Below are 13,115 nucleotides of genomic sequence, written 5' to 3' on the forward strand. Positions count from 1 at the left end.
GGAACTGAACTAGATCACCTCCAGTAAACAAACAGCTTAATCTTTAACATGAGAACAAATCAGAAGGAACTGGGTTCATAAAACTGCGAACACTAAATGCTAACTCTCTGAAGATTGTTTTAAAATAAGCAAAAGAAATTATGTGAAGATGTGTTTTACCTCAGAAAGCACTTTAATCCTTTCAGTTACTCCTCCGCTTCCCTCCTGGTACTTCTCTTTAGCCTGGAAAGAAACACGATTTTTGCTGCAATGGTGAAGCCGAAGAGATATATGCAGGTAGCTCAGAGAGAACACCAAACCTTGTTCTCACACGTGCCAGTTCCAGAAACTCTCACACAAATGCCCAATGACCTTTACATCACTACACATACGAGGACAGGCTTGGAATATCAGCCCCTGTAGTGACTATCATCCAAAAATTTAAAGCAGTTTTAAAAATTGTAATAGTCCTAATACATGCACAATATTATTTCCTAATACATGAGGAAATAAACATAAAGGAAACTTGCCAGAATGCAGACAGAATTGAATCCCAAAACCCAGACTACTTCGTCATCAACAGTAAGTTACTATCTTGAAGTTTAACCGTAAGGTAAGCAGAAAGCACAGAGGTCAAATCCTGTTAACCTTACTTTCATCGTCACGCCCACAAATAGGAGGGCTAGCCAAAAGGCAGCTTATACAGGCCTCCTAACTAGGGGATCAAAAAGCTTCTCGAACAGCACTCTCTTAGCATAAAAACTAAATGAAGCAAAGAAGTAATCAGAGCGCTTTGTGCACGTTAGCACGAGTAATCAATATAGGAGCTGAGTGCTGGTCTGAGACTGTAGTTTTTCCACTCATCACAGATGTGTGAACTTCACAGCAAAAGCAGAACTAGCAATTTACTAGCTGCTCAAGACTGGCAACAGATTTACATAGTACTCAGGCAAAAACATTCACTTTCCCCTGTAGAATAGCTGAATAAAAATCGCTAGTTTAGCTTAAAAACTATATAATCTGACACCCATTCAACATTTCCCCTGCTTTATATCCAACAGCAGAATTCACAGATAACTACTCTGAGTTGTCTTTGTGTTCACCCTCATTTGATAGCAAGGTAATATTCTAGAAGGCAACAAAAAAAGATCAGTGCATTACCTCACTCAGCAAGGCTTGTGCTGAACGGTACTCTTGAACCAAGTGCTCCAACTGATTGTTGATGTACTTCTCCCTGCTATTGATCTTTTCCAATGTTCTGCTGATTTCATTATGGAGTTTGTCAAGGTAACCCTAGAAAGTCACATTCTGTGTATTGGCAGTATACAGATAATACGCAAAGAGTATTAAAATGGTGCTGTAATTAAGAAAGGATATGGAAGCCTACAAGTGAGAGAGGAAAATAGCACAGAAATGCTGTGTTTGGCTAACAAAAAATATTCCTAATATATTCTGGTTTGCCCACCTCCAAAACACATATTTCAAGCTTTACTGCTTCCAACACTCCCCGCCCCCCTCCCCCCCAATTAATTACAAATGTCAATATCAGTAAGTTACTCTAACAACAGTATTTGGCAGTATTTTAGGGGTTTTTTATCAGGACTTATTTTCAGGTTGTATTTTGCCATTTGTAATCAGGGTGTACTTATGGTAATGCATACGCTAATGAATCCTAATATGCCCCATTAATACCCCTGTTCATCCTCACATATACAACTCTTTCCCACAAGATATTCTGCCAGCCCGCTGCCCCTAGTCATCATTATCGCATGTTTCCCTTTTTAGTGTTACAGCATTAGCACAAATAAAATGAAGAAAAAAAATCAATCTAGTTCTTAAGGTATATCAAATAGAAAATAAAAATGCCCATACAAGACATACCCTAGTTTCTTTCAAAGAAGATTCAATTCCATCCTTATGCTGATGCATTTGATCTACATGAATCCTCCAATCCTAAAAAAGGTGCCACAAAGTAAAACATAGGTAAGTACAACTTGTATCTTTCTCTGGTTACTGAACAAAGGCTGGTATGCAAGGCAGGGTCAGTTCTCTTTTACACTATTACAGTGTATCATTCTGCCACTGCCCTGTTCATATCCAGAGGTACTCGCTTAATGTGACACAATTTATAAACCTCCTCAACGTCACATGTGACGCTGATCCATGAACAAACACTGACATCCTCACTGATACCAGAGTAGCTATGCTTTTTAGAGTCTGATCTTCATGCAACCACTTCTGCTAGAAACCACTCTAGGAACAAATACTGAAAATATAAATTATAGCTGCACTAGCTCAGCTTATTCTTAGACAAAATGCATGGTTCAAATGCCCAACACCTACCAGTTCCAGACTATCAGATCCTCCCTTTCTACTTAGCCCTCACTATTAACAGGAGAACAGAAAGAAATGAGAGAGGCAGAAATACCTAAACTTGTTTTTGATAGTGGGACAAAATTAGAAGGGGGAAAATTATTTGCAGCTTCTAGGTCATAGGAAACATACATGGACTCAGGGATGGGGATGAGAAAAGGTACTGTTTTAACTCGATAACTTTTAACTTTTACTTAGAAATCCATTCCAGTTCCAGTACTGGTCTGGTTGGCACTGCACTGGTCTAGGTGTTAAAAAAAAAAGTGATGTTAATAGATTATAGAATCACAGAATGCCCTGAGTTGGAAGGGACCCACAAGGATCATCGAGTCCAACTCCTGTCCCTGCACAGGATGACCCCAAATTTACACCATGTCTCTGAGGGCCTTGTCCAAATGCTTCTTGAATATCGTCAGGCTTGGTGCTGTGGCTGCCTCCGGGGGGAGCCTGTTCCAGTGCTCCACCACCCTCTGGGGGAAGAGCCTTTTCCTCATATCCAACCTAACCCTCCCCTGGCACATCTTCCTGCCATTCCCTTGGGTCCTGTCGTTGGTCACCAGAGAGAAGAGATCAGCACCTGCTCCTCCTCCTCCCCTTCTGAGGAAGCTGTAGACCATGATGAGACCTCCCCTCAGTCTCCTCTTCTCCAGGCTGAACAAACCAAGTGACTTTAGCTGTTCCTTACACAGCTTCCCCTCTAAAGCCTCCACCAACTTCACGGCCCTCCTCTGGACATTCTCTAGTAGCTTTATATCCTTAATGTACTGTGGCGCCCAAAACTGCACACAGTACTCAAGGTGAGGCCACATCAGCGCAGGGTAGAACAGGAATCACTAGAAATCAAACCTTAGGAGACCTTCTTGTAAAATAGGTACTGTAAGGATATGTGGAAAGTGACAGTGTTTGCTTCAGTAAGATTATCTGATCAATCAAGGACCTTATCAAAAGGATGATAAGCAAAACAGAGGCACAAACCTGAACGACAAACAATAATGGATGCAGTAACAAGAAACAAACCTGGTCAGTTACATTGAAGGATAAGGGCATGTGGAGCGTGAGAATGTTTGTATCGGTACAATTGTTAAGGACCTTGTCAAAATGGGATGATAAGGAAAAGGGGGAGGGAAAAACCAAAACCTACAGAGACACAGACCTGTCAGACAAACACTAAGGAAGACAAGAAACAAAGCTCATCAGTCACGCTAACTGATGGGCTATCAAGAAACTGCAAGCATCACTTCAAAGAAGTTGAATCTGGCCCTTGCAACTGATAAGAATGCAAACCTGGGGATTCTAGATATTTGGGACAAGGGTTGGTGCAACTATGCACATTGATGAAGCAGACCGAGGACGAACAAATTGGGGTGTAAGAGGGGCTGGTCATGTGTAAACTGTGGCCAGTCAGTCCACTTGTTTGACTGAGCCCTGTGCCTGGTCACTGCAGTCTGTCCTGTCGTCTTATTAATTTTTTATTATCTTTCTGTGCAGTCTCATGCTCTATCCCATTCACGTACAAGTGCCACAAGGACTAAGTGTCTGCTGCTGGTGAGAAGGAATATGGGGCCAGCAACTGGAATCAGACCAGGGCTGCAGTTGTCCCAGGCCTGTGCTGTCTGCATCCAGAGAGAGTGGGGGGCTCTCAGTGCTAGCCACAGGAGCAGGTGAGGGTCTCAGCCACCAAGGCAGAACCAGCATGTATCCCTAAATCCAACTACTGGGAAGGACTGGTGTGAGCAAAGCAAATGAGGGGCTCAGTGCCAGCAGCTGGAGCAGGGACCGGCGAATGTTTGCACCTGCCCTAAATCTGCTGTGCACATGTAGAATTCAAGAGCAGACTTAAAACTGAACTAACTAGCCATCGAGCAGTCAGCTCTGGATCCAGGCCTGGGTATGAGGCAAGCAGAGGGTATACGCTGGTATTCATGGGGACTCACAAATGTAGAGTACCCTTAAGACAAGCTTAAGAGTGTGTGCATCTCTTTGCTGGCAAGCATCTAGCTGGAGTAGCCAGCAAGAAGAAAAGCAGTGAAACAGCTAAGAGGGCCCAGCATCCAGACAGAGGGATCAGACAGAAGGACCATGCTGATAGTTGAGGGATCCATCAATGTGCACATGCCTGTGAATCTAGAGAGAAGGTAGTGTGTGCTCTCTCTGCTGAACCTCAATCTTAATTAGCTGAAGAAGAGGAAGGGGGCCTGACTGTCTATACTTTATGGGAGTCCTACAGTCCTGCTGGAGACAGGGCCTTGTTATGGCAGTTTGCATAGCTGGTCATGTTGTAAGGGAACAACGCCCCCCTTGGAAAGAGGAAGTATTGCTATGTTTAATTAGCATGAATCTAGGCTTTTTTTTTTTTTTGATCAAGCATTGTTTGATGATTTAATATTTAACCTAATCTTAGGGACAGGATATCTTGGCCATTTAATCAAGGACAAACATTCCTTTTAGAAGAAAACAAAGGAGAATTGGCAAGAGAAAATAACCTTGAATTATCCTTGCATAACACATGACCATATATATGGATAAAAAGGGTTAGGGTACTTCAACTGTAAAGACCACCAAGAACCCCCTGAAGAGAGGAAGGCATGTGCAGAAGGATCTGAAGCAGAGCCAAGAAGAGCAACTTAATGCCATTACGCAACCTCTGTAGATTAGAATGTGTATGTATTAAATAGGCACAATATGTATGAATTTATTGTATAAATATAATGAAGGAGCCTGCTTCGGTGTGCTTGATTTGTAGAAAACCACCAAGCACCGAGGCCTGCACAACCCTGGAATAAATTAGCAATGTCTCTCCTGAGTGTGTGATTATTGACTCATTGCACACCGGGCAACAAATCCACTCTTCAGACAACAATGTCATGGAATCGTAGAATCACAGAATGGTTTGGGTTGGAAGGGACCTTGAAGATCATCTAGCTCCAACTCCCTGCCATAGGCAGGGACACCTTCCACTAGACCTGGTTAGTCAAAGCCCCATCAAACCTGGCCTTGAACGCTTCCAGGGAAGGGGCATAATGGAGTGATCTTTATCTTCTTAACATTTGCCTGAATTTGCACGTTAAAAAATACGATCATTTGCAGCATTGTGTTCAGTTGAATAAACTCTGTGTTTGTGCAGTCTGCAAATATTGGCTCTCAACATTTGCAGTATGTTGTTTCTCAATCTTATTATCCCCTTTAGAACAATCTTGAATTTAGAAGGTATAATTTTTTAAATGTATATCATTTAAAAGGAATCTGGTTTCCTGTTAAAAATGGAAACAGACTAAGATTTCAGACCCGTTTGCAATTTGAGAAATGGATGCTCCGGGCCAGAGCCACTGCAACTTCTGCTGTGCATCTAGCAGTATGAGGTAGTCTCTAATTTGGACCTCTAAAAATCCTTTAGAAGGGTCTTCTGCCTGTGTGATACCTGCTTCTGAACCTGCAAACAAGAAAGAAGCAGCAGCTGCATCCATCAGTCTGGGATAAGGACCCACAGGTCCCTGGACACACGGGACTGAGCTGCAGGGACTGAGCTGCAGCACCTGAGCAAGAGGAATTCCCAATCCTTGGAGCTCCTGGAGGATGCAGCCACTTATAATGTCTCATAACAGGTACAAAACAAATCCTGGCTTAAAACAGCTGCACACTTAAACGTGTGCCGTCCTTCAATCGCAGGCAGTGCTAATGATTTGAAGTGAGGCTACTACCCCTGCACAGGACATGCACATAACTACCAAAGGACTGGTGCGTCTGTCTCACTATCTCAGAGGAGCACAGCCGAGCATCTCCAACAGCTGTTCAGCCCATGAGTTTCACCTGCTGCCTACAATTGTGCTGCTGCCCGCTCTTCTCTTCCAGAATGAAACAAAGGCTAGTAGAGAAAACGCGCTTATGTTGTACGTTGGGTTTTAAGTTTGCAGCAGACTCAAGATCTTTTGTTGATTTGTGACAATTGTTCACAATTTGTCAGACTTTGTAGTTTAAATAAAAACAACAAACACTCCCCCACACACACATCTCCTACCCCTGCCCAAGACTTTACAAATAAGTTACAGTTTCTAAGGCCATTGATTAAACCATTAACCCCCTCCTGGTACTCTGTATACATGCGCCGTATAGGAAACGGAACATGATGCTTTTCTTGTAGAATGAAAAAACACCAAACACTCCTCTCCAGTTATTTCCGAAAGCACCATAGCACAGAAATAGAAAAAGAAGAATCCTCTTTTCATGTTCATTTTGACATATTCCTTAAAGCCAAGAGATGGTGCATTAAACTGGAAGCTGGCAAACCTCAATTCTTACAGTGGCTTTAATTTTCCATGTACGTCTTTATTAAGTTTTAATTTCTTAGTGTGAGAATCAAGCATGATGTTCTCTGTAACAGATGAGCTTGCTGAGGATCAGAGGAAGGTGGCTTCTTCACATAGAAGAACGCAGCATAACGAAAGATAGTTGAGAGCTTAGCCTATTCTGGGCAAGACAATTATCTTTCACTGAGTTTTGTATCACCGCTACAGATTGCTCCAACACCTCAGCTAGCTGGGTCACAACAAATGAGCCCTTTCAATACTGCACACTGATCTGTGTGTGCTATGCAAGCTTCTAGAAAGAATGTTTATGACAACACAAGGAATAAATCCTAGGTTTGGACTTCAACTTGCCAAAGATAGATGTCTACTTCTAAGCTCTTCATTCTAGACTACTTGAATAGATCATGGAGACAAATACTCATTTCTAAGAAATGATTAAATTAATCTTGAGGTAGTTATCTGGATCGGTAAGTAAAATCAGTCGAAAAAGTACTTACTACTTTTTGCTAAACATAATACTTTTTGTTAAACATAAAGAGAGCCCAAGATGACTAGATCAGAGGTACAGACATACTTTCCTGCCATTTAACGTTCAGCAAGATTAATTCCATGCAATCAACCTTTCATGTGGTTGACAAATTGAACAGTTGAAAGATAAGAAGTTCTTCAGCTCTCTTCCAGCAAGATGTTTTAATAGCTGCTAAACTTGAAGGCATAATTTTTTAGAAGTATGACTACATTGGAAATATTTAACTACTAAAGACATTTCCACTGAACAGATACATAGAAATAAAGATATGGAAATAAGATGCCCTGTAAGTAGCAGAAAAAAAATATTCTATAGAAATTTGGAAGAAAAAACACTACTGAGAATTATTGCTTCTAGGGTCAAATTAAGTGACAAAGATTCAGACAAGAAAGCGTTGGAGAGCCCATTATTCACAATTCTTGGCATGACAAAAGAAAGAGAGTTGTAAATGGAAAGTAAACAACACTGAAATCACACTTTAAGCACCATGTGTACATACGCAAAGCCATTCTCGCATACCTTATTGTCAGTCCTGACCGTAACTTTCAGCTGTGGAAGCACACGTTCCACTTCCAGATTCCACTCTGCTGCATCTGTCGTGGACTGTAAAATCTCCTCTTGCTTTGCAGAATCGTTCACATCCTGTGTAAAAATCACAAGGTTTCTACACAAATCGTCAATATACACAGTGAGACCTGTTAGAAATCATAGTACAATGGCTTACATTGTTCATAGTCAGAAAAAAATTTATATCCAGAATGATCTAGATTACAGATAACAGATTTCTTTAATGGCTTTCTTTGAATTAATGAAAAGTAGGAATTAAAGTAAATGTATCTTCTCATCATATTTAGAATTGAAAATAATAAAATATCTCTGATAAGAAATTATAATACATTCCCAAAATAGCAAGGGGGGGGGGGGGAATTAAAATACATTCAAGAGACTAATACTATGTTTCCCTAAAAGTCTCTGCAGAAATTCCTTGCAAATGTTTCTAACAACCTTGCGGTGATAACAGTTTAGAAACTGGATGTACATTTTTCTTTTAAAATAAGATGATTCATTTCAGTTGGAATGGTTCTTCAAGTTTAGACTATATAAGGACTTTTGCACTTAAATCCAACAGAAATAAATTTCTGATGCAGATGTAAAACTCTCCCAAGAGCGGACTGATGGGTAACAACTTACCGATCTGTATGTCTGTGCCTTTAAAACATTCAGGTCAATAAAATTTTCGTCATTGTCTGACTCTTCTTCCTTTAGCAAAGTTGCAAAATAAGACTTCAGTAAGCATTGCACAGTCTTTCTCCATAATTTTGTTTTGCATGAGCGCAGGACAAGCAGTATTAAATTGCAAATTTCTAACACTGAGAGTTTATGATAATGGAGCTTGTATTTACTTAAAATCTTATGAGGAGACACAATATCTGGGAGAATCTGGAAGATGAAAGCTACCCCACATTTCCCTCAGGGTGCCACAGAATTAAAAAACTAAACCAACCAACCAAAAAAATACCTCCAAACCTAAGCCCTTTCACATCAAATGGGCCATTTTCAATAGTTGTATGGTAACTGTAATTTAAGTGTTTCCGAAAGGATCGCATTAAAAAATAAAACCAAACAAAACCAAAAACTGAACCACAACCAGACCTGAACACAGTGTTCAAGATGTTCTCTGCACTACAGATTTGGAGCTGCAGAAAAATGCCACGCTTTAAAAGTGTGCAGATGATACAATTCAAATTGAGGCAGTTTGTTTTCTTGCCCATGACAGTACTTTCTGGGCTGACTGTTTTACAGAATTATCTGTCATAGTCTGTTGCATTCCTCAGTGATCATGGTCAGCTCAGAGCCCATCACTGCATACGTCAAAGATGCTTTTGCTGTGCATTACCTTGCATTTATCTATACTGAATTTCATCCACCATTTTATCACCCATACACTTCTCCCTTACACATCTTATCCTTCTGTAGCTCTTCTGTTAGCCATTGTCTTTTCCATCAAAGTAAAATTTCATCATTCACCTCCTTTTCTAGAAAGTAATTAACACTGCACTAGCTCTGGTCTTAGTGTAAAACCCTTCAAAGCTTAGTGAAAACTTGGGAGCTTATTCCCGCACCTTACCTAGTTTTTAACCAACAGGGATCAGTTTATTTTCTTCTGGCATGTATGGCCCCTATCCCCCTGAATACTTGCAAGAAATTAGATTGAGACTATCTTTTGCTAAATGGACAATATATATTTGTGCAGCACTTACATATTACAAGACTACCATGACAACAAGATGACCAGTTACCAGAACTGAGGAACCAAACCGTGCAGATTTCCTTACACAGCCAGCCTTGCTGGCTACTGTCCACCTAATTCCCCAAGATTTACAGAACTAGGCTGGTCAGCCTTATCAATTTTATTCAGAAGAATCAAAACCAGAAGAACAATCAATGAACCTCATCATTAGCATTTAACTACTGGAAATACCGCTAAATTCACGTATGGATACAGTCAATACATCCAGGACACATCAGTATATTGGCAGCAACAGTGGACTGGGGCGGAGGGGAGGAAGCATTACATCAGCATATAATTTATGCCTGTAGAACCACTAGGGGCTCTAAAAAAGTGGTTATCTACTTGGTATAAAGCTAGCTCAATAGTTTTATTAACACACAAACTCAGAATAGCTAATAAACATTTTAGTCTGTGAAAATCATGGCCTCAGATATCACATGAGAGCAAATCCAGAGGTTCTTTGAAGGGTTTCAACTGTGCTTAAGTTAACTGTTTCCTCCCCGCTTCCCAATTTAACAGCTTAGACCTTAATGAGACACAAAAGAGCAGACAGCTGACTGCTTTCTTATTTAAAGCTTTTAGCCAACAGCTTATATTTCTTAGGCTGCTCAAATGTGCAATACAGAATGCCTTTTACTGTTCTCCAAATTATTCAAGACTTCTGTGGAGACTTCAAAGCTGGTAAAAATGCAACCAGACATCCACAATTTGTATATTGTATGAAATTTAATAGGCTGGAAATTTTCTTGGCTAAGAAAAAAAAAAATGAGAAAAATAATGCAATACTTAGGAAAACTGTGAGAAGCAAACTCTTCAGCTGTTACATTCTGGTGGACTGTTGTGGCACATAAATTGGGAGTATGATCAGAACCATATGTAGTCCTGCAAGGAGCAGGGAGTTGGACTTGATGATCCCTGTGGGTCCCTTCCAACTTGAGATATTCTATGATTACATTACTGGCACTCTATGTCCAGCTTTTATGACCTTCAATTTTTTCCCCAAGCACTTGAAAAATGTGAACACAAAAATGGGACAGTTGTGGCATTTTCTATCCAGTATTGCTGGGTCTTAACACTCCAGAAAATTGTTTTTCCTCAAGGAATTTACTGACCCAGCAAGTGAACGCTTCCAAGCTCACAGCTTTCAATATTTTGGTTTTGATCTACATTTATTTTGTACAGAATCATCAGCTTTTGGAAAAACTGGATGTTAAACTAACTTCTTTTTGTAAATTTCACTTCAATTGTCTTCAGCTAACTTCCCTCTCCAGACAAATCTTGTTTAAGCTGGCAGTAAAAAGACTACTTTGAGGACACTCACAGAGGCCTGTGAAAATGCAATGTCTTGTGATAACATTATGCTACCAGATAACAGAGACTCCAACTCTCAAAAATATTCTGAGAAAGTCAATCAGCAAGAAACAACTTCTGTTCGACATCCATCCGTAAGTCCTAAAGGCATATTTGAACTTACAGGTGTATTTCATAGGCTGTTTCATAGACATGACAACTTAACTGTAATTATTATAATTAAAAAGCAGGAATAAATAGAACAGTTCATCCTCAAACACTGCCATCTTGATGGTAAAAGGTATTTTTGCAAAGCAGAATGACTTATTCTGCAGTCAGAATGGATGACTGGATATTACCATTTAATTCGTGGAGCATATAGCAATGAGCTGCCGTGACCTTTCTCTACAGAAACAACTCTGCAACCTTTATTTAGGTCTTTGTTGATGTTTCTAAACAAATGCTCAGCTTCCAGTTGTTGTTCTCCATCTACTCTGTTCCCAAACCTTAAGATCAACTCAGTACCAAAGTTACCGTTTCCTATTTGCAGTGAAATCTGAGTTACAATAGTGAGCACTCTATTAAGTAAGTGCTGGGCAAAGTTTAACCAAATATTGGCCAATTCTGTAAACAGAGATTGAAGTTTCATTTAACCTCAACAGCTTATATCAGCAGAAAATAAACAATTCTGAATCTATGCAATTTTAACATCTCATTAGGTTCCTCTTCACTTTTCATTAACTATAAGTGCACATAAGAACATAAGCTCTGTATTAACGAGTTAACAACCTTACCTGAAAGGAAACAAAAACTCTACAGAGAAGCTGACAGTACAGGGAAGGAGATGCAGGAAAAAAGGGCGATGGAACAGCTAGTAGAAAAGACTTCTTAAACAAAGCCAAACAAAATGAACAGTGAGAAAAATGTTCTTGTAGCTGACCAATACCAATATAATCAAAACCAGCTAGGTAAACCTACCACAACATCATCTTCCAGTTTATTAAGTGTTAGTTCTGCATCATCTTCTGTTATTTCTTCTTCTTCTAGCTCTTCTGTTGGATATGCTGGTCTGAAATTAGTTCAAAGAACAGCAGAGCTTTTAAGCACAGTAAATTGGAAATACTTCTGTAAATTGCTCCTAAGCAAACAAAACAATTCATGAGAAGTATGGATGATGTGGAATACAATGAGACAGTGTATCACACATTTAAATAAAATTAAAGCTCAGCTTTAAAAGTCTTTGTTTACCTTGGACTGGCTTAAAAGTGAGGGCTCGTTATTATACCAAGCAGTACAGTACATTCATACCTCAGAGACATCTGGCGAGTAAATTTTGAGTCATTTTTCTCTTTTGACTAACCTCTTAATATTTACGTGCAAGTCACCACAGACTCATTTTTGCCTTACGGTGAAATTTTTGTACGAAATAGAGGTAAGAGTAAAATATTTCTGAGGTAGAAATTACTTTGCTATATCCATTTCAAAACCTACCAGAGGGAAGGAATGAAATAAAGAGCACTTTTAAACAGATTTTCATATAGTTCAAATTATCTGTCATCTAACTTCTCCTAAGATTTCCTTCAGGTTTAGTACTCAAAGTTGCTGTAGCCTACTTGTAACATGATCACATACTGCCCATACTTCCAACTGAAGAGGTCAAGATTGATTGATAGGACCTCAAAAAATATTAATATGTTTCATCTCAACTGCCAGATTAACAACCAGTTATGCAGAGGAAAATGACCATAAAAAGGTCACCAGTCAAATCTCTATTAATTAGCTAAGTCTATTAATGGCCCAAACTGATCCTTGCTGGTAATAAACTAAGTTGTGTGAAATAGCATTAGGAATTCATTTGCCCCACTGCTTCAAGCCTAGCTGAATTTTGCATCTCATGAAACATCAAGTAAAACATTTTTGGTAATTACTGTTTTGTCTTTACAATTACAGCTTACATTTGTTTGCTAGAAAATAATGCATATGGAAGGATGCTTAAAAGTGTACTGTACCTTTTCCAGCTAAAGCCACTGTATTTCAAGGCTTCTTCAGCTAAACAATCAAGAACATAGCATGCTTGCTCTCCGTAACCTGCCTTTAATTTTGAGGGAGGAAAATCCACAGGCCTTCCCTGAAATACAGAGATACAGTGTTTACTAATATCTACCCATCATTTGGGCTCCCTCTTAGGGATGCAACAAGATCTACTATGCTAAAACCAAAGTGTCCATTGTGTACGAAGATTTTACCAATGTTAATTAATATTCTTTCCCTATGCAGCTCCAGTCAGGGAACAGAAGGGAAAACAGAACAATCCAAGAAACATATGCAGTGCAGAAATCTTCAAGCA

At 39.6% G+C, this 13,115-nt stretch overlaps 1 protein-coding gene across 3 annotated transcripts in view; it reads right to left on the reverse strand.

Annotated features, from left to right (window-relative positions):
* Window positions 1–13,115, reverse strand: part of IFT57 (intraflagellar transport 57) — a 36,489-nt gene that overhangs the window by 10,537 nt on the left and 12,837 nt on the right. For all 3 annotated transcript variants that reach the window (XM_064468086.1, XM_064468106.1, XM_064468096.1), the window contains exons 3-9: window positions 12,778–12,896; window positions 11,747–11,837; window positions 8,377–8,445; window positions 7,705–7,827; window positions 1,861–1,932; window positions 1,141–1,272; window positions 160–222 (exon numbers count right to left, since the gene is read on the reverse strand). In XM_064468086.1, coding sequence (XP_064324156.1) covers window positions 160–222; window positions 1,141–1,272; window positions 1,861–1,932; window positions 7,705–7,827; window positions 8,377–8,445; window positions 11,747–11,837; window positions 12,778–12,896 — 669 coding nt within the window. The remainder of the gene's footprint in view (window positions 1–159; window positions 223–1,140; window positions 1,273–1,860; window positions 1,933–7,704; window positions 7,828–8,376; window positions 8,446–11,746; window positions 11,838–12,777; window positions 12,897–13,115) is intronic.

The sequence above is a fragment of the Phalacrocorax carbo genome, chromosome 1, assembly GCF_963921805.1.
Source record: "Phalacrocorax carbo chromosome 1, bPhaCar2.1, whole genome shotgun sequence".
Lineage (NCBI taxonomy): Eukaryota > Metazoa > Chordata > Aves > Suliformes > Phalacrocoracidae > Phalacrocorax > Phalacrocorax carbo.